Source organism: Dermochelys coriacea, chromosome 11, assembly GCF_009764565.3.
Source record: "Dermochelys coriacea isolate rDerCor1 chromosome 11, rDerCor1.pri.v4, whole genome shotgun sequence".
In the NCBI taxonomy this organism is placed as follows: domain Eukaryota; kingdom Metazoa; phylum Chordata; order Testudines; family Dermochelyidae; genus Dermochelys; species Dermochelys coriacea.
The window spans coordinates 61,049,070-61,076,980 of record NC_050078.2 but is presented as its reverse complement, the minus strand read 5'-3'; the positions used below and the strand labels follow the sequence as shown (position 1 = coordinate 61,076,980).

The following is a 27,911-nucleotide window of genomic DNA, read 5'->3' as shown; positions in this document are numbered from 1 at the left end:
TCTGTTTGTAAAATAAATTCCCTGTTAAAGTCCGGGGCTATGAGTACGGGGTCATTACAGAGGGCCATCCAAAGGTCTATGAATGCCCCCTCTGCTGCATTGGTCCACTTTACCATGTCTGGACCTCGGGCCTTCACCAGGTCCATTAGGGGACTTGCCCTAGTGGCGGAGTGGGGAATAAAACGTCGGTAGTAGCCTACCATGCCTAGGAACGCGTGGACCTGCTTCTTTCGGGTCGGCTGGGGCCAGTTTTGAATTGCCTCTAGCTTATTCGTTTGGGGCTTCACCATGCCCCTTCCCATCATATATCCCAGGTACCTAGTCTGCTAGCCCTATGGCGCATTTAGCGGGATTAGCAGTGAGGCCAGCCCGCCTTAAGGTGCGCAATACTGCCTCAACTTTCTCCAAGTGAGTTCCCCAGTCTGGCGTATGGATGATGACATCATCTAGGTATGCAGCTGCATAACTAGTATGGGGGCGCAGCAGCTTATCCATGAGGTACTGGAATGTGGCTGGGACCCCATGTAGCCCAAAAGGCCCAGTTCATCGATGCGTGGTATGGGATATGCATCAAACTGGGATATTTCATTCAGTCAGCGAAAGTCATTGCAGAATCTCATGGTACCGTCAGGTTTAGGCACTAGAACAATTGGACTGGACTGTAAGATTCTTTAATAACCCCTAATTCTAACATTTTCTTTACTTCGGCCTTGATTTATTCTCTTTTGGCTGCTGGGATTCGGTAGGGTCTCAATGTTACTTTGGCTCTGGGGATCGTGTGGATATGGTGATAGGTTTCAGTCGTCCACCCTGGTTTTGTAGAGAACACATCTCGGTTGCGATTAATCCTGTCGGCTGCCTCGATCTTTTGGATCAGCGTCAAGTCGGATGATATCCTCACTTGCTCGTTTAAGTTATCCTCCTGGGGAAGGGTCTCCTGCATGACTAAGCATGCCTCTCGATTGTGCCAAGATTTTAGAAGATTGATGTGGTAAATTTGCTCTGATTTCCAGCGGCCTGGCTCCCACACCTTATAGTTCACCTCTCCCACGGCTTCGATTACTTTGTAGGGTTCCTGCCACTGGGCCAACAGTTTACTTTCTGCTGTGGGCACCAGTACCATCACCCGATCCCCTGGTTGGAACTGTTGAAGCTTCGCTTGGTGGTTATAATGGGTTTGTTGGGTCTCCTGTGCTCTCTCCAAGTGTTCTCGTACAATGGGTGTAACTCGGGCTATCCGATCTCTCATCTGCAGTACATGCTCAACTATGTTCCTTCCGGGATTTGGCTCCTCTTCCCAGGCTTCTCTGGCTATATCCAATATACCCCGAGGGTGGCGCCCATATAGTAATTCGAATGGAGAGAAACCTGTGGAGGCTTGCGGAACCTCCCAGATGGCAAACATGAGGTAAGGCAATAGGGTATCCCAATCTTTCCAATCCCGCCTCACCAGTTTCCCAATCATGGCCTTGAGGGTCCTATTGAACCTTTCCACCAGGCCATTTGTTTGCGGGTGGTATACAGAGGTCCGTAGGGCTTGTACATGGAGCAATGAACAGAGATCTTTCATCAACTTGGACACGAAAGGTGTCCCTTGATCAGTCAATATCTCCTTGGGTAGCCCAATGCAGGCAAAGATCTGTACTAGCTCCTTAGCTATTGTCTTGGAAGCTGTGTTGCGTAGGGGAACAGCTTCTGGGTACCAGGTTGCATAGTCCAGTACACAACCACATGTTGCTGGCCCCGAGCTGTCTTCTCTAGGGGCCCTACAAGATCCATGGCTATCAGTTCAAAAGGAACCTCTATTATTGGAAGAGGTATCAAAGGAGCCCAAGTGTGGGCAAGGGCTATGTAACTGACACTCCAGACAAGAGGTACAGTATCGCTGAACATCTTCATGTACTCCTGGCCAGAAGAACCTCTGCAGGATCTGTGCCTGGGTTTTCTCTACCCCAGGTGTCCTCCAAACAGGTGACTCAATATGTGGGCGAAACTCAATATGGCTTTTTGATGTTTTCGTGGCACCAGAAGTTGTTGTATCTCTTGCTCCTGCATTTGCACTATATGGTACAGGAGATCTTTCCTCACTATAAAGTAAGGTCTGGGACCCTGGACCTTCCCATCCACGGGTATCCCATCAATCTCGGCCACCTCTTTCCTGGCGTTATCATATCTGGGGTCCTCTGCCTGGTCCCGCCCAAAAGTCTCTCTCCCAGGACTAACCTTTCCAAGCTCCCAGGGGCTGGCTTCTGCTTCTTTCAACGGCTCACCACCCTCATGGCTGGGGGCAGCTTCTGGCTCACCCTCTGTGGTGGAAGTTTCTCTGTTGGCTGCTCGTGTCCATCTGCCTACTAGGGAGGTCTTCTGGTCCTGGGTCAGGATCCGGATTCCTAAGGCCTTTGCGGCCTTCCTCTCTTTTTTTTTTCTTTTGGGGGGCTGAGAACAGATCCTGAGAAATCTCAGCAAACATTGGGGGTTGACATTCCCTCGGTGACAAGTCGCTGTCCTCAGGGTCCTCACCTCCCTCCAGCCTCTCCGGGAGGAGTAAATTATCAAACCCTGGATAGTCCCTCCCAATGACTATAGGATATGGGAGTTTAGGAACTACACCCATGGTCACCACAATGGGGTTTCCCTGAACCTCTATCTCCACTGGGATGGTGGGTAATGGCTCATGGCCCCATACACACACGTCACTGCTGCGTTTGGCTTGTAGCAGCTGACTACTTTTTACCAGCTTATCTGATATGAGGATGATAGCACTCCTAGAGTCCACAATCGTTGTAGTCTCTGCTCCATTTATCCTCCCTGACCTGGTGTAATCATGCGGGGCTAATGCGTCCCCCACAAGGTGGATAAGGGAGCATGGGACCTCCCAATTCCCCAAGTTGCATTGCATAGGCTCCTCGGTGCTGGGACACTGTGCTGCTATGTGTCCCCACTCCCCAAATGCATAATATCGAAAATTGCTTTTAATCACTCCCCTATCCTGGGGGTTAGGGAGTTTAGCCCTGGGGTTCCTCCCACTCAGGCCAATCCCTTCCTTCTGGGGTCCCTGCTGGTTTTCGGCCTCCTCCTTCTTCCACCTAGGACTCCCTGGGGGTTTGGCTGCCCAACCTTCCAGAGTTGGAGTCAGGTGCTTGCTTGGGTAGTCAGGTCAGTTCCCTGGCTGTCATCTGTCTTTCTACCAGCATGATCATCTCATTGTACATGGATAGATTGTTCTGGCCTACCCATTTGCGGAGATCTGGCAGCAGTCCCTGCATGTAATGGTCTATGACCAGGGTCTCCAAAATCTCCTCCGGCCTGCACACCTCAGGCTGTAATCACTTCTGCGTGAGGTGTATAAGGTTGAATAGCTGGAACCTCGGGGGTTTGTTCTCCTGGTATTTCCACACATGGAACCTCTGGGCCCTTACCGCTGCTGTTACCCCTGATCGTGCTAGGATCTCTGCCTTCAGACGGGTATAGTCAGTGGCATCCGTGGCAGACAAGTCAAAGTAGGCCTTTTGGGTCTCTCCACACAAAAAAGGGGCGAGAATGCTGGCCCACTGCTCCTGGGGCCACGCCTCAGGCTGAGCAGTCCTTTCGAATGAGAGGAGATATGCCTCTATGTCATCTCCTGATGTCATCTCTGGCAGACAACCAGTGGCCCTCATGGTTCGCGTCCTGTTGGACCCCTGGGCCTGGGTGGTGAGGTTCTTCAGCTGGTCCACCACCTCTCTCAAGAGGGCACGATCTTGGGTCACCTGACTCATTAATAATTGATTGGTTTCCTGCTGTAGCAACATAGACTCCTGTTGTGCCATTGCCTGAACCCCGGTGGCCTCCTGCTGGGCTGCCGTGGCTTGTACCAGAGCTCTTAGCACCTCCTCCGTTGTGGTACAAAGCAAACAAACAAACCAAACCAAAAAAAAATCCAAAACCCCAGTGCACTTTTTTTTTAAAAAAAACCTTTTTCTTCCGCCACGCTGTGAACGAAGTCCCACTCCTGACACCAGTTGTGACAAAGCTCTGTCCTTGCCTCCCTGGGTCCTGCGTTTCCTGGTGGATTTCGCTAGCCTCAGAGGCTCACTGTGACCCTCCACGTAACCCTTCTCTCTCTAGAGACAAGGGTCACAGTCTACTGAGCCATTTTCATCATAAGCCAGCGAGGGAGGTGAGGAGAAGTTATCCTTCCTTGCACAGTCTCTGTTGTCTCCCAGTCTCAGTGATTAATCAGGGGGCAAAAGGGAGGGGGGAACCCGGGTCCACCCTCTACTCCAGGCTCCAGCCCAGGGACCCTAATAGTATCAGCTATGGTAGCTGACCTTTTAGAAACATGACATGTACAATTCCCTGGGCTACTTCCCCCACAGCAGCCCTCACTTCTTCAAGCTCCAATTTACCCTTACCTCAGGGCCTCGTTCCTTGTGCCTGATATGGTGTGTACTACTCTGTCTCTCCAACCGCGCAACTTCCTCCCACAGCTCCTGACATGCACATCCACCTGACTATCTGGGAGGCTTTTAACTAGTTTCTGCCAGCCCCTGATTGGCTTCAGGTGTCTCAATCAACCTAGCCTTCTCCCTGCCTTCTGGAAAGTTCTTAATTGGCCCCAGGTGTCTTAATTGACCTGGAGCAGCTGCCATTTCACTTATCCAGGTACCAGGGATTTGTTTAGCCTGGAGGTAATATATCTATCTCCCACTACTTTTCTATAGCCATCTGACCTTGCCCCATCACAGCATCTAGAGATGAAGTCTATTCTTTCTGTTTATCAGCAAGAAATAGCTTGGTCTTTTAATTCTACTTGTAACACACAATGAATTTAATTTATTCAGGCCCCCAAATGTTATCTTAGAAATATTTGCACTAACCTTGCTTAACTTCAGGTTCTACTGACCTGCACACTGGAGCCTGTATATAATGCTAGGATCCCAGGTCTGAGAGAGTCTGAAGAGGTACCTCTTGGCTGAATAGCCTGGGCGAATCTGTCGGTCAATCTGGTTATCCGGCTTTTTCAGGAAATGGAGGTGTGGGTGCCAAGCTGTCCCTTTCTGATCCTTCTGCAGCAATAATATGCATGGCAAGACTTCAGTTGCTTTAAATTTTGTTTCTCCTTGCAGCTAGTGAATTGATGTTAACAGATTCTAATCAATAACTCAGGGGAAAAAACCCTGAAGTTGCCTGCAGGCATAATAGAAAAGGCATCTCAAGACAGTAGACTATGATGGGGAAATCACATGATGGTGAGTTTAAAGCAAACAGGTTGGGAGTGCAAGTCTGAAAATTACCCCAAAAAAACCCAAGGGAACAATTCAGATCTTCAGTTTAAATTAAATACCAGTGAAGGCTAAAGATAAACTGTCAAGAAAATAAATGTTATACTCTCGACATCAGGAAATTAATCTTATTCTTTTGATGTTCATGGCTATGCTCCAACTGATTTTATCGAGAGCAGGATCAGGCCATGGATTTTTATTTATTTTTTTAATCTCTCTACCCATGTGGAAAATGAGAGCGGATTAAATAAAAATTGATCTAGACCTTAACTGAAATTCCCAACCAAATCCAAACCCTGACAGGATGCTGAAGCTTGAAAAAGTTTAGTTAGCTTTCTGATGCTTTCTAATTTTATCAGAGCTCTCTACAAGAGTGGGCCAGAAAATAAGACTTGTTTCATGAAAGTTATTGAGGTTTTGAAATCTGTTTCTGTTCCTGTGAATGACACTCACGTGAAATGTGGGAGAAATGACACTCACGTGAAATGTGGAAGAACCAGGTAAGTGTCCTAACCACTGAGCATTAGGGCTTGTCTTCACTACCAGGGTAAGTCGACATAAGTTATGCTACTCCAGTTACATGAATAACGTAGCTGGAGTTGACGTAGCTTAGGTTGACTTATCCCAGTGTCTTCACTGTGCTGCGTCGATGGGAGACACTCTCCAATCGACTTCCCTTATTCTTCTCAGACAGGTGGAGTACCGGGGTCAACTGGAAAGCACTCTGTCATCGATTTAGCGGGTCTTCACCAGACCGGTTAAATCAACCCCTGCTATATTGATTGCAGCAGCATCGATCTCCCCGTTATGGAGACAAGCCCATAGAGTCAGTCTTTCTCTCTCTCAGGCCTGGTTTATGCTAGGGGTGTGTGGTGGAGATTGATCTAAGATACGCAACTTCAGCTACATGAATCGCGTAGCTGAAGTTGACATACTTAGATCTACTTCCCGTGGCATCTTCACGGCGGTGAGTTGACTGCTGCCGCTCCTCCGTTGACTTCGCTTGTACCTCTCGCGGTGGTGGAGTACAGGAGTCGATGGGAGAGCACTCAGGGATCGATTTATCGCGTCTAGACTAGATGTGATAAATCAACCCCCAATAGATCGATCGCTACCCGCCAATCCAGTGGGTAGTGTAGACCTGGCCTCAGTCTTGTCTGTTGCTGCTGTTCCACTTTGAAAAAATAATTAACTATTCATTGGGTCAGAGAGAAACTGACTGTATCCCCTGGTGTGGTTAAGGCACATGCTTGGTATGTGGAATACCTAGGATCAAGTCCCTGCTCCAAATCTGGCAGAGGAGGGAACCTGGGTCTCTGACATCCCAGATGAGTGACCTAACCACTGGGCTAGCAGCTAATGTGGCGTGGGGAAAGGTCTTCCTCTTTCTCTCTACTTATCCTCTCCAAGAAATTTCATTCTGAACTTGAGAAAGCTTTGTCAAATTCCCAACCAGCTCTGCTGTCTACTTCTTGGTTTCACTAGAGACTGGAAGTGCAAGTGCCATATACCAATATATTGCAAGAAAAGCTATTCTTCTACATTTGCAATCTACACAAAACTAGAAAATACCTAAAATGTCATTTCCAACCTAATGTCTATTTATTTGTGTTTTTTGTGGTCTTTGTTAATGTTGCAAAGAGCCATTTATGGAACTGAATTAATGAGAGATCTGGTCTTCTCATGGTATTTCAGTTGCTGGCTGATGAAAATACCAAGAGGAGAGTAGCTCTGGGGGTAATTTCAGTTCCACAATTGGCTTCCTGAGTGCAAAATAAAATAAAACAAATACAGCTATGAAAAACTTAAATGCATATACAAAGCTATTCTAGCTTATTTAAGTTCAGTTTTATTCTGATTCCCATAGCAGCTGAATGCACAGTCACAGCCAATATTCTTTTTAAGGCAATTTTTCAGGTAATTTGTCCTCCCACCATAGTACAAAACTTGCAGGAAAGAGCACATTTAGCCAGGGTTTACATATCATTAATGCAACCATCTCACTGGGCTTCAAGAACTATTTTCCAATCAAATCTAGTTAAATCAAAGTGTAAGAGTGTTTGAAACAAATACCTTTGTTAAAGTCCCAAAATGTAGACTTAGTTTAAATTTAAATGAGACCACACTGTTTAATAGAATTAGATACTGACTGTTTAAAAGTGTCTTGATGGGTTTAGGCCAGAGACCAACCTGTACTATGTGCTGCCATGTGGGAAACCCAGGTTAAATTTTCTCTTTTATTTCTCTTTTGTTAGGTTGTGCACCTATCTAGACTAGTCAGATGGGATAAACTCCACTCTCATAATGTTTGTAAAGTTATGCTGGGACTTGGTGTCCTTGTGCTATGGCTCAGTGTAGCTATGTTGCTTTCAAACATCATGACATTGTGTTGTGGTGTTTTGATACCACACTGCAATGTGATGCTTGACATGCCCTGGAAATGATTCTGAGAACTTTTTGTGCCTTGCAGGCATGATACTGTGAATAGCAGGCCTACAGAATCCCTAGGGGGCCTCACACTTAGTCCCTGATTAGGCAGGGAAGGAGCTCTTCATACTGCCCTACAGAAACTTTTCTGACTAGTTAGGAGTAGCATTGAGACATTCCACCAAAGGGAGACCTGTCACTCTTCTTCAGCTAGAAAGACTTGAATCCTGCACATCACAGCCAGCAGGAGTGCAAGTGAAAGTGCTGAAAAAAGAGGAGCAACTCAGTGACACACTTGGGAGAGAAAAGCAGTTCTATAATAGATACGGTAGAACCTCGGAGTTATGAACACCAGAGTTAAGAACTGACCAGTCAACCACACACCGCATTTGGAAGCAGAAGTGTGCAATCAGGCAGCAGCAGAGACAAATAAAATAAAGAAAGCAATTACAGTACAGTACTGTGTTAAATGTAAACTACTATGCATCCGATGAAGTGAGCTGTAGCTCACGAAAGCTTATGCTCTAATAAATTTGTTAGTCTCTAAGGTGCCACAAGTACTCCTTTTCTTTTTGCAAATACAGACTAACACGGCTGCTACTCTGAAACCTAAAAAAAAAGGGGGAAAGCAGCATTTTTCTTCTACATAATAAATTTTCAAAGCTGTATTAAGTCAATGTTCAGCTCTAAACTTTTGAAAGAACCACCATAACATCTTGTTCAGAGTTACGAACATTTCAGAGTTATGAACAACCTCCATTCCTGAGCTGCTCGTAACTCTGAGGTTCTACTGTACGTATTAATCTCAGTAACATTAAGGATGAAATCCTGGCCCCGTTGAAGTCAATGGCAAGACTCCCATTGACTTTAAATAAAGCTAGATTCCACTCACGTTTATATATTTTAGAATATAATTATTTAATGGATTTATCATCTACATTCAGGTAATCTAAATCACAGTTTTCTAATCTTATTTTAAAGCTTTAACAAATCTACCATTCAGATGCCACTAGGGTGGGCAAATTAAAAATACTCAGATACGTATCTTTCCCGTTAAGCCATTGGGAAGATAGAGTATTTGGATTTTATAAGAAAATCATTGTTGCTATTGGAAGAAAGAAATGGAAAGTAAAATAAGCAAGTAAATACAGAAAATATAATAATTCCACAAAGGGCAAGTGCAATGTTGGGAGCAGGGTGAGAGGGGAAGGACAGCATGAGAGGGAAATGACTGAGGGGGCCCACAGCTGCAGTGTAAGAGCGCAGGATATAGGGTGATACTTGGACGGATTAAAATACAATAGGCTGCTGCTATTCATGGGTGTGGCAGATGTAATGTAACTATCCCAAACTATGGGATACAGGAATCTTCCGCTTCCTCTAAAGCATCACCACAGATGTGGAATATTTTTGTGTGTTGGAAGGATGAGATATGACAAGTTTGTATGTCTCCCGAGAGCTTTGTGTCCCCTGACAATCCTAAATTGCAAGGAACCAGTCTGTTAGACCTGGAAGACTGTAAAACTGTGGCAGGAGCCTAGAAAGGGGAGATACAACTAGAACCTTGATCCTGCCCCCATTTAAAGGTTATGTTAAAACTCTCATTAACTTCAGGGAGGCAGGGTTAGGTTCTAATTCAGAAGAATTGACATCTAATAGTGCTATAGCAAAATTTGCCAGTTAGCTTCAGTTTCTAGTGGACTTAGATTCCATTGAGCTGAATTATTAGCATGTACAGAGTGACCTGTTAATGAAAATTGCCACCATGCTTCACATAATAGCAGCAGGCATGTTGAAACTTGTCCATTTTCTTTGGTGCTACAGCCAGTTACTGTATGTAATCACTCTGCTCTGAGGTCCCCGTTTACACTTTTCTCATCGACTACTTGGGTAGGCATTTCTGGCTTCAGTAAATTTCTTCTACCCAGAGTTTTTTTTCCAAATAGGACTTGTTTTGTATTGAAGACTCACACAGCGCCCTGTTGCCTCGCTTAATAAAATATTTAAGCATAAATTTTCAAGTGTCCACTCATTTTGAGTGTCTCAGATTGAAGGCCCTTCTTGATATGCTTAGAGTCTGACCTTCACCCACAACTCCAGTTGAAATCAGGTCCTGTGTTGGGCATCTGGAAACTGAGGAACCTGCGTGTATGAATTGTTGAAAATGTGAACCTTAGCTGTTACTGAACACAGGAAAAGTTTCCAATTAAAGAGAGAGAAAAACAAGTCTAACAGTCCCCTTTGGAAACTGCTCCTCTGCACATCTCTACCTCCAGAGTAAATAAACTACATGCATTTGCAGGCTAGAACCTCATTTGTAGCATTTTGAAATTTCACAGTGTTGTAATTATAGGGGTCCTGACCCAAAAAGGAGTTGTGTGTTATGGGGGGGGGTCACAAGATTATTGTAGGGGAAGTTGTGCTATTGCTACTCTTACTTCTGTACTGCTACTGAGAGCGGTGGCTGCTGGCCAGGAGCCCAGCTCTGAAGGCAGAGCTGCCGCCAGCAGCAGTGCAGAAGTAAGGATGGCATGGTATGGTATTGCCACTCTCTGGCCATCCAGCTCTGAAGGCAGCGCAGAAGGGAGGGTGGCAATACCGCAATCCCCAAAATAACCTTGTGGCCCCCCTGTAATTCCCTTTTGGGTCAGGACCCCCAATTTGAGATATGCTGGTCTCCTCCATGAAATCTGTATAATACAGGGTAAAAGCAAACAAAAGACCAGGTTTCACAGAGGGGAGACCAGATTTCACGGTCTCTGACCTGTTTTTCATGGCCGTGAATTTGGTAGGGTCCTAGTTATAGTTAGTGTTGGTTGAGAATGTCTTGATTAAATGTTTTTTGTTGGAAAATGCCAGTTCATCAAAACCAAAACGTGTGAAAATGTGTGAGTTGGGAGACCCCCAAATAGCCAGTAACGTGATGCTTGAGGGCACTCACCTGGGATGTGGGAGATTCAGGTTTAAATCCCTGCTCTGCCTGATTCAGTTTGCACAGGAATTCTCCATGTGCTCCTAGAGCTCTGAGGACCACTATTAACCACCCATCACCCAAAAACACTGCTCCCAAACTCTACTTTTTTAGTAATCTACCTTCTGAATAAAGAGGGTAGGATGGGCCTTCCTTTGGAGTCCAATAGTGCTGTCTCCTTCAACACCATATCTATATTGTCCAGAAGGGTTGTGGCAGACTGACATGAGCTGCCCCCTTCCTCAAAGGGACTGAACATGTGGCCTGCATGCCGTTCTTATCTCCTGTAGGTTTGGTGATGGAGAGCTTTTACTCAGGTCTCCCCTATTACAAAGCAAAGCATTAACCACAAGATGCTGGCTGGCTCCTTAATTTACAACAGAAAAAAATTAAATCTGTCTCAAGGGTGGTTATGAAAATGAGCAATTTTCACTACTAGGATGGTTCATAACTCTGTTTCAATACTAGTGCCTTGTTATGGCTGAGGATAGCATGATGGGTTGATCCCAACCCTTGGACCTCCTGTGGCCACATGATTTGCAAACGCCTGAAAATATCTCTGCTCAGTTCTAATTGTTTGCAGCAGTCAGCACATGATTTCATGTGTTTGGTCACAGCAGTATTCGTTTTCTCTTCTTTTAATCTTTGAATGTCATGCCTGGTTTCACTGATGTAGATCATGATGACACAGTAGGCAGTGATTTCATTTAAGATGTTTTGCCTTGACTCCAGAAGTGTGGATTCCTTGTGGGACGGCCAATATTTATTAATGGTATCCCAGGGTTTTTAAAGGGAAAGCTATATCACAGACTATTACAACCAGTTTAATCTATTCCAAAATGCTGGATGCATTACGCAAGAGCTACCTTGATTGGACTGAGGTCTTCCTCATTAGTTCAGATGCTGGTTCAGAAGATGTATTGAAGGCTGTCTCTTTTAAAGAGCCACTTTTGATCCCTAAAGGATATCTTTCAGAGTAGCAGCCGTGTTAGTCTGTATTCGCAAAAAGAAAAGGAGTACTTGTGGCACCTTAGAGACTAACAAATTTATTAGAGCATAAGCTTTCGTGAGCTACAGCTCACATCCGATGAAGTGAGCTGTAGCTCACGAAAGCTTATGCTCTAATAAATTTGTTAGTCTCTAAGGTGCCACAAGTACTCCTTTTCTTTTTGCTAAAGGATATCTTCACTCTGATGTGATGGAGCTAAGATAGGCCTGCTCTTCTGACAAAAATGCTGCTACTGAAGTAATTTAAAAAAAAAAAACAACAGTCCCATAATTAGGAGTGTGCAAAATGTTCATTCCTGAATATGCATGGGTTGAATTTCCTGGGACTTTTCCAAATATTTAATTGGGGTCATCAGTATGCACTCTTATATCTAACATTAAATTCTCATATCATAAACAGAGAAATTGGATTAATATTTTAACTGTAAATTTGGGGTTGGGAGGGTCATTACTTGGGATTATTTCCCAGGTTCTGAACATATTTTGTACAGAATTCTTTGTTTCTGAGATCATTTTAATATTTTAAATCAGACAAATTGTTTAAATAATTGTTCTTATTGTTTACACTTTGCTACTGCAGTAGAGCTGAAGTATTTGAGGTGTCTCCTAAAGTTTTACTTACTTAAGTTATTAAGCTTTGGCATTTGGCTTTTTAGAGACTATGTGTATATGTCTTGCATATAATGAAAATAACAATTTCGTAAATACATGTTATATAAAATGAGATTATAAGAGCATACAGTCTTTGTTGGGGCAGAGACTGTCTTTTTATCATGTGTTTGTACAATTCCTTTACAATGGGAATACGGTCTCTAAATGCTACTGCAATTCAGATAATTAATAAAGCAAGATTTGTCAAAAAAAAAAACAACCCTCTAGATGTCCATGAGGCAACTATTGAAGCAACTAAATATTTTTTGCAAAATGTGATTAATAATTTGGAGTCTTCACTTCTTTCTTTATTTGTACATTACAATTATATTAACATTGGAATGGCTGCACACATTTGTTGTATATTTATGGTAGCTCCATATTTAAAATGGAGTGTAATAGGGACTGGATGGTAGTCATGATACTGGTAAATGGGATCTGGATCTCCCCACATGTAGGGTGCTGGTTTGAATCTGGATCAGAAAGATAGTGACTGAAAGTTGCTACTAACTGATGGCTATTCAGTTATGGGTGTGAAATGAATTAATGTTCTTGGTCCGGTTCCTAGTGTACAGTAGATCATTTGCATAATTGTTGACAGACGCAGCAGAGAGCTCAAGCTTGGAATAAGAGTGAACACTAAACACTACTCTCTCCAGAGCTAGCCTGCAAGCCACGGCGATGACTTTTTTGTGGAAGAGGATGGGGAGCAGGAGCAGGAGATCCTTTAAATGGAAAGGCTAATAATTGCAGATTTAATTTTGCAACAGAGAAGTTTCTAGCTGTTCTAACCCTGAACATCTCTTGGCTGGAAGGTTAATGGCAGTGATCTTTCCTGTTCATGACTGTCCTCACCACAACTGCCATGAGGTGCTTGTTGGGGTCTACAAAGCCAGTGGCCATGGGTTCCCCAGAATTTTGGGAGAATTCCTGGGTTGGTTTTTGTTGGGAATAGAGGCACCTGAGTTGCCACAAATGATACTAGAACTTCTGTGAGTTCCCTCCTGCTTTCTCCTGAACTGCTGGTGTGACTCTGGCTACACACTGATAGGAAAGATTGGATTTGTGCTTAAGACACTGAATTGGGACTCAGGAGGTCTGGGTTTAATGCCCAGCTCTGCCACTGACTCCCTGTGTGAACTTGGGCAAGCCACTTGGCCTTTCTGGGCCATCTGTTCCTCATCTGTATAAAATGACAATGACACTTCCTTTCTCTCTGTCTTGACTGTTTAGACTGTAAGCTTTTGGGGGCAGAGACTGTCTCAGTCTGTGTTTGTACAGCGCCTGGCAGAGCTGGCCCTGATTTTGGTTGGGGCTTCTAGGTGCTACCTAATACAAACAATAATCAGTGGTGAGGGTAGGCTGCAGGCACAGAAAGGCTGAAGACAAGGCTCTGGCCCCTCATGCATGGCCTATACACACTCATTTTAAAATGGCAGGTTTCAGAGTAGCCGCAAAAAGAACAGGAGTACTTGTGGCACCTTAGAGACTAACAATTTATTAGAGGATAAGCTTTCATGGGTTACAGCCTACTTCATCGGCTGCATAGAATGGAACATATAGTAAGAAGATATATATATACATACAGAGAAGGTGGAAGTTGCCATACAAACTGTAAGAGGATAATTAATTAAAATGAGCTATTATCAGCAGAAGAAGAAAACTTTTGTAGTGATAATTAAGATGGCCCATTTAGACAGTTGACAGAAAGGTGTCAGGATACGTAACTTAAGGAAATAGATTCAATATGGGTAATGACCCAGCCACTCCCAGTCTCTATTCAAACCCAAGTTAATGGTATCTAGTTTGCATATTAATTCAAGCTCAGCAGTTTCTCGTTGGAGTCTGTTTTTGAAGCTTTTCTGTTGCAAAATTGCCACCCTTAAGTCTTTTACTGAGTGTCCAAAGAGGTTAAAGTGTTCTCCTACCGGTTTTTGAATGTTATGATTCCTGATGTCAGATTTGTGTCCATTTATTCTTTTGCATAGAGACTGTCCGGTTTGGTCAATGTACGTGGCAGAGGGGCATTACTGGCACATGATGGCATATATCATATTGGTAGATGTGCAGGTGAACGAGCCCCCTGATGGCGTGGTTAATGTTATTAGGTCTTATGATGGTGTCACTTGAATAAATATGTTGACAGAGTTGGCATCGGGCTTTGTTGCAAGGATAGGTTCCTGGGTTAGTGTTTTTGTTGGGTGGTGTGTGGTTGCTGGAGAGTATTTGCTTCAGGTTGGGGGGCTGTCTATAAGCGAGGATTGGTCTGTCTCCCAAGATCTGTGAGAGTGAGGGATCATTTTTCAGGATAGGTTGTAAATCTTTGATGATGTGCTGGAGAGGTTTTAGTTGGGGGCTGAAGGTGACAGCTAGTGGTATTCTGTTATTTTCTTTGTTGGGCCGGTCCTGTAGTAGGTGACTTCTGGGTACTCTTCTGGCTCTGTCAATCTGTTTCTTCACTTCAGCAGGTGGATATTGTAGTTGTAAGAATGCTTGATAGAGATCTTGTAGGGTTTGTCTCTGTCTGAGGGATTGGAGCAAATGCGGTTGTATCTTAGCTTGGCTATAGACAATGGATCGTGTGGTGTGTCCTGGATGGAAGCTGGAGGCATGTAGGTAAGTATAGTGGTCAGCAGGTTTCCGGTACAGGGTGGTGTTTATGTGACCATCGCTTATTAGCACCGTAGTGTCCAGGAAATGGACTGCTTGTGTGGATTGGTCAAGGCTGAGGTTGATGGTGGGATGGAAATTGTTGTAATCATGGTGGAATTCCTCAAGGGCTTCTTTTCCATGGGTCCAGATGATGAAGATGTCATCAGTGTAGCGCAAGTAGAGCAGGGGCATTAGGGGACAAGAGCTAAGGAAGCATTGTTCTAAGTCAGCCATAAAAATGTTGGCATACTGTGGGGCCATGCGGGTATCCATAGCAGTGCCACTGACTTGAAGGTATATATTGTCCCCAAATGTGAAATAGTTGTGGGTTGAGGACAAAGTCACAAAGGTCAGCCACCAGGTTTGCCGGGACATTATCGGGGATACTGTTCCTGATGGCTTGTTGTCCAACTTTGTGTGGAATGTTGGTGTAGAGGGCTTCTACATCCATAATGGCCAGGATGGTATTTTCCGGAAGATCATCAAAGGATTGTAGTTTCCTCAGAAAGTCAGTGGTGTCTTGAAGATAGCTGGGAGTGCTGGTAGCATAGGGCCTGAGGAGAGAGTCTACATAGCCAGACAATCCTGCTGTTAGGGTGCAGATGCCTGAGATGATGGGGCATCCAGGATTTCCAGGTTTATGGATCTTGGGTAGCAAACAGAATACCCCTGGTTGGGGTTCTAGGCATGTGTCTGCACAGATCTGTTCCTGTGCTTTTTCAGGGAGTTTCTTGAGGAGATGGTGTAGTTTCTTTTGGTAATCCTCAGTGGGATCAGAGGCTAATGGCCTGTAGAATGTGGAGTTAGAGAGCTGCCTAGCAGCCTCTTGTTCATATTCCAACTTATCCATGATGACAACAGCACTTCCTTTATCAGCCTTTTTGATTATGATGTCCAAGTTGTTCCTGAGGCTGTTGATGGTGTTGTGTTCAGCACGGCTGAGGTTATGGGGCAAGTGATGCTGCTTTTCCACAATTTCAGCCTGTGCATGTCGATTGAAGCAATCTATGTAGAAGTCCAGCCTGTTGTTTTGACCTTCAGGAGGAGTCCACGGAGAATCCTTCTTTTTTAGAGTAGGTAGGAAGGATTCTGTGGGTTATTATGTTGTTCAGAGGTGTGTTGGAAATATTTTTTGAGTCGGAGATGTCGAAAGTAGGATTCTAGGTCACTACAGAACATATTTATTCAAGTGACACCATCAAAGGACCTAATCACATTAGCCATGCTATCAGGGGGCTCGTTCACCTGCACATCTACCAATGTGATATATGCCATCATGTGCCAGTAATGCCCCTCTGCCATGTAGATTAGCCAAACCGGACAGTCTCTATGCAAAAGAATAAATGGACACAAATCTGACATCAGGAATCATAACATTCAAAAACTGGTAGGAGAACACTTTAACCTCTTTGGACACTCAGTAAAAGACTTAAGGGTGGCAATTTTGCAACAGAAAAGCTTCAAAAACAGACTCCAACGAGAAACTGCTGAGCTTGAATTAATATGCAAACTAGATACCATTAACTTGGGTTTGAATAGAGCCTGGGAGTGGCTGGGTCATTACCCATATTGAATCTATTTCCTTAAGTTACGTATCCTGACACCTTCTTGTCAACTGTCTAAATGGGCCATCTTAATTATCACTACAAAAGTTTTTTTCTCCTGCTGATAATAGCTCATCTTAATTAATCAGCCTCTTATAGTTTGTATGGCAACTTCCACCTTCTCTCTATGTATATATATGTATCTTACTATATGTTCCATTCTATGCATCCGATGAAGTGAGCTGTAGCCCACGAAAGCTTATGCTCAAATAAATTTGTTAGTCTCTAAGGTGCCACAAGTACTCATGTTCATTTTAAAATGAGTTTCTCGATTTGTGAGTGCTCCAAGGACTCCTGTCCTTAACCCTCTTTCTCCTACTGTTGGTTGCTTGACAACAATGTTGAGGGATATTCGTGGCAATGGAGTCATGTGAAGAAGCTTTCTCCACTGACCAACATATGCTTGATTTGTCGATACACAGAGAATAACAGGTTTCAGAGTAGCAGCCATGTTAGTCTATATCCGCAAAAAGAAAAGGAGTACTTGTGGCATCTTAGAGACAAACAAATTTATTTGAGCATAAGCTTTTGTGAGCTACAGCTTACTTCATTGGATGAAGTTTATGCTCAAATAAATTTGTTAGTCTCTAAGGTGCCACAAGTACTCCTTTTCTTTTTACAGAGAATGACGTTTTTCAGTGCTGTCCAGTTGCCACCTTTCCATTAGCACTATGTTCATGTTATTAAAAGGTACAAGTTATTGTAAAACAAAACTAAATACATCTATGGGTAGACTGAAAATCATGGAGAAAAGGGATCAGAAGAAGAACTTGAGGAGACCGGGTCTGACACACTGATTAGGGAAATGCAGAGACATAGTCTTCATGGAGAAGTAGTTCTTATAAATATTTCATTTCCCAACTAAGGATTAAATGCTGCCTTCTGCTGCGGTTTCACAGGAAATATTTTCTAATCAGAGCCTGATTTTTCAGAAGTGCTGAATACCTGCAGCTCCCATTGACTTTCGAGGGAGAAATGAGCGCTCAACACTTCTTAACATCAGGCCTAACTTTGTGCTAGCTATTGTGAAGGCTGGATTCTGTGCTGTTATTACTGATGGTAGTCAGAATGTATAGAACTGGCTCTGCAAGGTGCTGTCTCTTCTTCTTCCTCCCCACCATCCCTGACACTCAGGGCACCCTTCCAAAATCTATTCAACAAGCCTCCACCAAACATCATTCCTCTCTCCTTAAAAATGCACGTCTGCAGCTTGCTTGCACTTTATTAAACGAATTGTGAACTATCAAGACACTGTGAACCAGATCTCTGGCCCCACTCTAGCCCGTTTGCACCCAGTAGCAGAAAGGGACTGCAAAGCCAGTTTAATAGGCCTCCTGAGGATTCTCACTAGAGGGGAAGGCCCTGATGGTATAGAGCCAGACTAGGGTTTAATGGGAATGGGTAGGGAAAAGAGGCCATGGCTAGAGTGCCCCTTCACTCCAACAGTTTTCAGCTGCTAGAATGGCCCCTTGGGGCCATAGGCAGCCAAGTGCAACTTGCAGCAGTCCCAACCTGCATTAAGTTATGCTGGGCCTGAGCAGTCCTCTGGTGACCCCAGGATCAGGGAACCACAAAGGTGGCACAAAGTCATATTTTCACAGAACCCTCACAGCTACACCAGATGCTGTGGCACAGCTGAGGATCCGGCCCAGCATGTATAAAGTGGGCTACCATGTAATAGAGTCATAATTCATGTCTCATGCCAGGAGTGCACTGACCAGGATAGTGACGGTCCCTGACCCAGGGCACAGCTGTGGAGGACAGGCTCTTTTTGCCTTCACTATCCATGCCTTGGGTGCCCATGGGCACAATCCAACCCCATGTATGAAACTTTGAGTCTCTGGCACTGATCTTTATAGCAGAATATATGACAGCAACAACCACTGCATGGGCTTGTCTCTTGAAACATTTAGTCAGCTCTGACTCTTCTTATAATGATGATTAAATGATATTTATGTATTTGACAGCGAGTTGAGACTACATGATGTTGGGTGAAGATCCCTGATATTTTATATTCACTTTCACTTACTAGGAAGCTGTGTCATCAGCAAAGTAATACATCAGATGTGAATTAAATTTGAGGACCTACTGTCATACACAGACATCTCTCCACATACAGATCATTATGTGTATATATAATATATATATATGGAATATGTGGTGATGAGGGATGTTGTAAAAAAAATTGCTACAAATCTGGGATGAGCTAATTACTTCATGAGCAGTGGAGCCAAGATAAAGTTATGCAAGTCTTCCCAGACAAGTGGCAGTAACAACTATATGGTATCTCGCACCATCATGTGTTTTGTTGTGGTTAGATACTATGTCTTTGTCTTCTTAAAAATCTCACTCCATGTTTTCCCCTTTGAAGTAGGGTTTTAGTTACTACAACATAGAAAGAATCATATTATTGGTATGGGTGGAGCTTAGTGATGTTCACAAGTAGAGTAAAAATAATACCATGTAATAGTTTGAGCTGTATACCAGAGCTTGGGAAACATAAGAATTTATGTTATTATGATCATATGGCATGAGAATGGTTGGCTGACAGATGAGCAACACTTTCTTTTTGAGGTCAAAGATGAAAAATGTCATTTTAGCATGAAAATTTTCCCAATTCTATGTAAACAGGGGAGACTTGACCCTGACCAAGGCTGTTTGGGACCAACCCCAGGAGTGAAATCCTGTCTCCATTGAAGTCCAATGGCAAAACTCCAGTTGACTTTAATGGAGCCAGGATTTCACCCCAAGTTGGCTGCAGGGAAAAGGCTACCGCTGCCTTCCATATTGAGTTACAGAAGGGTGAGATCCACCCTGTATAGAGGGCCCACACAAGGCCTAGTGATCACTTAAACTCCTTTTAAGCCCCTAAAACTGGAGCATGTAAAATTGCAACCCATATGTAAATATACCAGAGAGTGCTTAAAGGGAAGAGGAGAAGAACAAGATGTTGCTTGTGTGTTTGCTTGAATACAGAATCCAGTTTTATTCTATTAGGAGCTTGCTTTCTTCTGTAAAAAAATACATTATCAGGACTCCCGGAATCCCAGGGTGTTAATCTAGAAGAGCAGGATTAGCATTTTAAGGGAAAGAACCATCCTGTGTGCTCTTACCTGTCTGCCTCCATATGCCAAAATGGCTCTTGTCAAATCTTGGAGTGTGTGCAGTTCAATCTGTAGCTTATTCCTTCTGTGTCTGAGGCCTTGCTGGCCACTCCTCCCTCCTCTTTGTTTCCATGATGGCTCTGCTAAATCTTCAGAGTAGAGAACCAGCGCACCAGTTTTTGTGCTGTAGGTTTTAGGAAGATACAAACCCCAGCAGCCCTTCATAAACTGCTTCTCATTCAGTAATCTGTTGACATGGCAATGACCTTCATGAGACTTCCAGTTCAGATAATCCTAGCATAGAAAAAATCGAAAGATAGGATAGACTTTGGGGGGGAGTAACCTTTCTCAGCCTGGGGTTGAGAGTATGTGGCTTACCAGATACACAGGAAATTATTCTTTGCTTATATGCTTACACCACTCTGGCCTTACTTAGTGAATTTAGGATTTGACCCAATGTGAACACTGAATTGTTTGCTAAGGCTTTACTCTATTCTTAAGGTACCTATACACTTATGGTGGTGTGTAGCGTACAGACACTGCACGTCCAGCTAGTTTGGGTATAAATAGCAGTGCAGACAGTGAGTCATAGCTTAGACAAGTAGAGTAGAATAGAGTGCCTGAACCCCCAGGACATATACCCTACACAGCTCTCTACATGCCCAAGCAGAGCCTCCCACATCTACACATTATTTGTAGCAGCGTAGTGTCCGCTGATAGTGTCTGCTATCACCCTGCTGCTGGAGCCTTTTCCTGCCGTGTGTAGCTACACATGCTCTACACACTGCTACAAGCATAGGCAAGGCTTTACTGGGGCAGGACTATCACTGACATTAGTGAGCACTTTCATTGACTTCTCACTGCCTGTATGAGGATTCGAGGACAAAAGCCCAGTCTTTTGTAGATGAAAAGTTAATAGAAATTTCCATTTAGAAATGTGTGGGAACATTTTATAACACTTATCTTAGGACAAATATTTAGGTGACAGATCTGAGAAACTGTCCCAGATTGAGGTGTCATTAGAGGAGGTTTTGGAACAAATTGATAAATCAAACAGTAAGTCACCAGGACCAGATGGTATTCACCCAAGAGTTCTGAAATAATTCAAATGTGAAATTGCAGAACTACTAATTGTGATCTGTAACCTATTATTTAAATCAGTTTTTGTACCAAATGACTGGAGAATAGCTAATGTGACACCAATTTTTTAAAAGGGCTCCTCTAGAGGAGACCCTGGCAATTACAAGCCAGTAAGCCTGACTTCAGTACCAGGCAAACTGGTTGAAACTATGGTAAAGAACAGAATTGTCAGACACACAGGTTAACATAATTTGTTGGGGAAGAGTCAACATGTTTTTTGTAAAGGGAAATCATGCCTCACCAATCTACTAGAATTCTTTGAGGGGTCAACAAACATGTGGACAAGGGGGATCCAGTAGATATAGTGCACTCAGATTTTCAGAAACCCTTTGACAAGGTCCCTCACCAAAGGCTTTTAAGCAAAGTAAGCTGTCATGAGATAAGAGGAAAAGTCCTCTCATGGATTGGTAACTGGTTAAAAGATAGGGAACAAAAGGTAGAAATAAATGGTCAGTTTTCAGAATGGAGAGAGGTAAATAGTGGTGTCCCCCAGGGGTCTGTACTGGGATCAGTACTATTCAACATATTCATAAATGATCTGGAAGAAGGGGTAAACAGTGAGGTGGCAAAATTTGCAGATGATACAAAACTACTGAGATAATTAATTCCAAAGCAGACTGCAAAGAGCTATAAAGGGATCTCTCAAAACTGGGTGACTGGGCAACAAAATGGCAGATGAAATTCAGTGTTGATAATGCATGTTGGAAAACATAATCCCAACTATACATATGAAATGATGGGGTCTAAATTAGCTTTTACCACTCAAGAGAGCGATCTTGGATAGTTCTCTGAAAACATCCACCCAATGTGCAGTGGCAATCAAAAAACCTAACAGAATGTTGGGAATCATTAAGAAAGGAATAGATAATAAGACAGAAAATATAATATTGCCTCTATATAAATCCATGGTATGCCCACATCTTGAATACTTTGTGCAAATGTGGCTGTCCCATCTCAAAAAAGATATATTGGAATTGGAAAAGGTTCAGAAAAGCTCAACAAAAATGATTAGGGGTATGGAACAGCTTCCGTATGAAGAGAGTTTAATAAGATTGGGACTTTTCAGCTTGGAAAAGAGACAACTAAGAAGGGATTTGATAGAGGTCTATAAAATCATGGAGAAAGTAAATAAGGAAGTGTTATTTACTCCTTCTCATAACACAAGAACTAGGGGTCACCAAATGAAATTAATAGGCAGCAGGTTTAAAACAAACAAAAGGAAGTATTTCTTCACTCAACGCACAGTCAACCTGTGGAACTTCTTTCCAGAGGATGTTGTGAAGGCCAAGACTATAACAGATTATAACAAAAAAGAACTAGATAAATTCATGGGTGATAGGTCCATCAATGGCTATTAACCAGGTTGGGCAGGGATGGACTCCCTAGCCTTTGTTTGCCAAAAGCTGGGAATGGGCAACGGGGGATGGATCACTTGATGATTACCTGTTCTGTTCATTCCCTCTGAGGCACCTGGCATTGGCCACAGTCGGAAGACGGGATCCTGGCCTAGGTGGACCTTTGGTCTGACCCAGTATGGCCTTTCCTATGTTCTTATGACCAACAGATTTGTTGGGCTGTAGAATGGACTCAAGCAATGGTAATCCATTGCTTCAGATATTTCATACCAGATTAGACACAAACACTATCAAATGTACTATAGGGGACTATCCTGTATTGACAAGGTGCGTGGGCTGGATGAACTACTCTTTTTTTCATCTCTAACTTCTATGATTCAGCACAAAAAGTTTTTCTTAGCATATTTACAAACCTTAAATAGTGAAATTTATATCAGAGTACTTATTGTGCTAAGAAAAATGATGGGTGTCAGTTGTTAATCTTAAATTCTAAAGTCAGTGTTCACATTGATCCTTAATATAACATACCATCCAATTTTTTAAAGACTATCCAAAATGCGGGTCTGGATTAAAACCATATTGTGAACTATGTTAATTTTACTAGATCAGACCTCCAAATCCATTAGGATGAGAGGGCAGTTCGTTATGCCAAATCAGTTTTTTTCCAGTAGTAAATTAATGGTTTTCAAATGTAAAAACTAATTTACCAGATTTCTTTAATAATTAAAAACAATTGCAATTCATTGTCTATTTATGTTCTTAATGCCTTCTCTTTCTGTATTATCATTAAAATAATAACATAATTTCTTTGTGGCATGGACTGTTTTAGCATTTTGTGTGTCTAGCATTCTTAATGTCTAGCACAATGGGGTTCTGATCCCAGATTAGGGCCTATTATTGCTATCATAATAGAAATAATAATAATTATTAATATTGCCTAACATCAGAGGCCCAAATCAGGATCAGGGCCCCACTGTGTTGGGTGCTCTGTGAACAGATCTGAAGACCTTGTTCCTACCCCAAACAGCTTCCTCTTTTTTAAAATCTCTCTTTAATCTTCTTGTGGCACCTTAGAGACTAACAAATTTATTAGATAATAATTATAATAATTATAATTATTATTATTATGCATTTAAATGCATCCGATGAAGTGAGCTGTAGCTCAGGAAAGCTTATGCTCTAATAAATTTGTTAGTCTCTAAGGTGCCACAAGTACTCCTTTTCTTTTTGCGAATACAGACTAACACGGCTGCTACTCTGAAACCTTTAATCTTCTGTTACTCTTAGAAGCCTTTATTGATCAGTTTGTAAAGCAGAGTGGTACTGTGCACCGTAACTATAAGGTGGTCTGACAAGGCTTTCTTCAAGAATGGGCTCTGTCTCAAATACTTTTTGTGTCTTTACAGTGTGCTGGATGGCAATGCAGAACATTTTATAATAAAGAGTATGATAATCTACTCTGGAGGAATCTTCAGACCCTACTCTTTTTACCCTGAGATACTGTTCACTGCACTCAAATACTACTGTGATGGGTGTCTTAGCAATAGCATAGGTAAGTAAGGTAGACAGACTTGGTATTTCTTTGAATGAGGTACTTAGAGTGGGCTCTGATGTATTGGTGGTCATGGACCATGAAGAAAGACATGGAACATAGCCATGTAACAGGTTTCAGAGTAGCAGCCGTGTTAGTCTGTATTCGCAAAAAGAAAAGGAGTACTTGTGGCACCTTAGAGACTAACAAATTTATTAGAGCATAAGCTTTCGTGAGCTACAGCTCACTTCATCGGATGCATTTCCGATGAAGTGAGCTGTAGCTCACGAAAGCTTATGCTCTAATAAATTTGTTAGTCTCTAAGGTGCCACAAGTACTCCTTTTCTTTTAGCCATGTAACAGTCTCCCTAGGACAAACACTGACCTGGTGGGTGAGATTCATTAGACAATCTCAAATTAGCCAGAAGTTTCCAAATTGTTCTATTAATAAATGCATTCACATGATCTTCTTGACTTAAAGCTACAGTACCATTGTTTGCTTCTCAACTACATAAAATATCATGATATGATGATAATTACTCTCACTAATAACTATCCTTGGTTCCCATGGTGTGTGTTGAGAATTTAAATAGCAGGCCCCAGCTACTCCATGCTAGTAAGATGATTTAATATACAAACAAGGCCAATTCTCCCAAATCTACTGATGTCAATGGAATTGTGCTGTTGTAAATGAGATGAGAATATGGGACAGATTTTGATTTCCATTACACTGTTGTAAACCTTGAGTAACTCAACTGCTTTCAGTGGAATTATCCCAGTGTAACTGAGAATAGATTAGATTGACCCGCACTTCTTAAAAAAATATATCTCTGATTTGTAGTTGGTCACACTAAGGTAATTCTAAGTCTAAATGCCATTCTATAAAATGATTTATGGCATAAGATCGGTGATAAGAATTCACTGGTTTAACTATGACTCTTATGTATATATTTTTAGCTAAGTGAATCTATGAGTTTAACTGCTGTAAAATTGCTCTGGACTGTGCAATTTCTATAAGATAAACAAAATATTATTTAAAAGCAGCACCGTAAACTTCAGCTCTGTGATTCTGATGCACAACAACAACTCCGTGCAGATCCCAGGAATGATGTGTGTGCCTCGTAACCGATTGGTCTAATATTCAACAAAAACCAAAAACAAACAATAAGGGTGTCCCCTGAAGAATCTATTTCTTTATATTTAGGTTCTTGCCTCTGGACCTCTAGGTGCAAGTGTCTATTTCTTTAACTTGCTTGCCACGCATTCTGGTTCAAGATTCTCCAGTTTGAATTACAGCAGGCAGGCAGGCATACTTCTTAGGTTACTAAGGCATTTTAATTTCAATAACAAATAAGACATCATTGAAAAAAATTCTGTCTCCATAACAGTTATTTCAATATTAGTTAAAATCACAGAACAGAAAATTACCGAACAATCCATAATGGTTTGTTTGCTGCACTTTTGTAACCAGGACTCACCTCTGGTTCAAAGTGCACCTCCAATTTCTCCTGGTTTTTTTTGACCACCTGTCCAGTGCCACGGCTTAATAGGGAGAGATTGGGCATTTTTCCTTAGTGACCTTTCATCTTGCCTCTAAAACTGTAAACTTATTGTCAGAGTAGTCTGCAAGAGAGCTTTGTAAACAAGATCTTTGATATGAAATATGGTAGTTTATAGATCAGCTCTTCCTTAATGCGCAGCTCCGAATAGCAGAAAAGCCTCTCTGGGTTTCCGGAGTCCTCAGTCTCCTTCACAGTTCTAAGTGGAGTCAAGTTACTTTTCTCCTGCCTGTTCTGTGCACTTGTTCCTTCTGTTCTGGTTGCTTTGGTACATCTAGGGATTTGTGAAACACAACCATCCTTTTTATTGTGATCAGAGGTTGTTTGTCTGTCGCTATGGCAGCAAAAGGAAATTAAGTTCCTTAAACCAGCAAGAGAGTGTGAAAGAGCAGAGATATTCAAAGGGCCAGGCTCAGATTTCAAGGATGTGCTGCCGTGCAATAATCACCCCTAGCTGAAGGAATGACATTATCCTTCCAACAGCTGCTTTATTTTTTCTTCCCAGCAACCCCAAAACCTCCATTATTTGTAACTCTGGTGTTAATAGAGACACAGAATTGTTAGAGCTGAAAGAGACCAATACCTGGGTTAGTGTAATGCTCATTACCCCCATACTTGTATCTGTGCAGGGCTCTGATGACTCTACATCTCTGGTTCTCAAGCTTTTCCATACAGTGATCCCGTATTACAACAGAAAAAGCTTTCAGGATCAACCTCCCAACTAGCCATAAACAGAGAAGAGTTGTGTGCCTCCCAGATCTGTTCATGGTCCCAGGTTGAGAATCCAATCTTTCGATCAAAACTGAGATGACATTTTCCCTGCTTTGTGATTTGTATGCTTTGTGTGTGCGCACGCAAACCCTTAACTTCTTTATCTTTCATACAGATGCAAGTTTCTGTTTCTTTAACTTGCTTGCTAAACTACCTAATTTGCCTTGAGCTTTCAGGAAGAACAAGAGGGAAGGGAGTAACCATTTGATAAAAACATTTTCTGCTTGTACTAATGGGACATGTACTCTGGATAATCCAATCCATCCTGAAACCAGTATTTTGTGTCAACTGCACTTCAGCATCAATCTTGTACAAGTGCCCCCTACTGCCATGTAGATAGATTTACAGCTGGCTACTGCCCTTCTACTTTCACCTTCATTTTATATAGTGCCTTTCATGCAACATGTGCTCAAAGAGCTTTACAGTATACAAACAGCAATAGAAAGTGTAAAAATCAAATAAGCCTTCAAACAGAAGATCAGCTTTCCTGAACAGGCAGAAGTGGACCATTCCATGGCAGAATGGTAATAGACACAAGTCTGCACTGGAACACCAGATGCAAATCTTCCCAAACTTGGGATAATTTTGGTCCTAGATCCAGATGTGGTTCCATACTTCAGGACACAAAATATGTTGGGAAAATTCAGATTTGGATCAGAATCTGTATGTGAATTCAGATCCAAACCTTGTGATTAATTTCCTGCTTTGTCCTTCTATAGCAGTTTTCATCCATGGCTCTCCCAAGTGCTTTATAACATTCAATTAGTGAAGTAAGAGGGGTCTATATTTACCTAACCTCTGGTATCAAAAGTCTTTGTGTTTGTGTTTAGAATTTTTCTAATAGACATTGATGATCACTTTAATCTTAAAGGAATATTTTTTTTAAATTACAGATGGGATTTTCCAATGTGTTATACCGGTTTTATGCCAGTGTAACTCCATTTATTTAAACTCTATTAAGTTACAGCAATAGAAATTCAGAGTAATGCAATGGTGTAGCAGATTCACAATCTGTAGCTCTACAGAGCTCTGAGTATCTTTTCAATTTACAACAGAGTATCTCTATCTCACTGAGATAATGACTTTCCCAAGAGATTTGCTTGGAAAAAACAACTATCCTGTCCTTCATTGAAGCTAATGTATCTGCAGTACTCAAGGCATCCGATGAAGTGAGCTGTAGCTCACGAAAGCTTATGCTCTAATAAATTTGTTAGTCTCTAAGGTGCCACAAGTATTCCTTTTCTTTATACTTAGAATGACACACTTGATTCCAACTGGATGAAGTTGCATCTTTCAAAAAGGACGCATGGCCTGATAGCGCTGCCTATGAAGGTTGGTCACCACTTTCCATTATAAGAGACTGTTTTCATTGCTTATAACTTTCACAAACTAACCATTTGGGCTGAAAGTTTGCCCTCTGGATTTCTGCCCCTGGCTGGATTGTTTATTTATTTATTCATTATAATTTCGGCCAAAACAGTTGAGCTGTTTCAGAGAATGAGGCTAGTGAAAAATGTTCTTTGAGAGTCTCTAGAGCCTGTTGCTTTGGAATGGTTACTTCAAATTTGACAGAAAAGTGGCATTTGTGTCAGGGATGTGCCTTTTGCAATTCTTGTGAAAATCTGCCCAATGTAGCCTTTGAAAAATTGTAGTTGAGATCAGGTGAGGAGCCTAGGGGCAGACTGGGACTAGAAGGGGAAGGAGTCTGGGACTGAGAACCTGTGGGGCAGGGGGAAGGAGCCAGTGAGTGAGGGGAGAAAGATTAGATGAGGAGCCAGATGTGGAGAGAGGATTGAGAGAGTGGGACAAGGAGTCAGCAGAGGACGCTGAGGCTGGACGAGGAGACCGAGGAGGGAGATTGGAATTGGAAGTCC

The 27,911-nt window shown here is 42.5% G+C and overlaps 1 protein-coding gene across 6 annotated transcripts in view; it reads right to left on the bottom strand.

Annotated features, from left to right (window-relative positions):
• The window catches only part of KIAA2012 (KIAA2012 ortholog), a 105,286-nt gene extending 79,639 nt beyond the window's left edge, over positions 1 to 25,647 (bottom strand). For all 6 annotated transcript variants that reach the window (XM_038421496.2, XM_043505601.1, XM_038421497.2 and 3 more), the window contains exons 1-3: positions 25,186 to 25,647; positions 19,691 to 19,975; positions 4,886 to 5,048 (exon numbers count right to left, since the gene is read on the bottom strand). In XM_038421496.2, coding sequence (XP_038277424.1) covers positions 4,886 to 5,048; positions 19,691 to 19,975; positions 25,186 to 25,272 — 535 coding nt within the window. In that variant the 5' untranslated portion in view covers positions 25,273 to 25,647. The remainder of the gene's footprint in view (positions 1 to 4,885; positions 5,049 to 19,690; positions 19,976 to 25,185) is intronic.
• Positions 25,648 to 27,911: the final 2,264 nt, after the last annotated feature.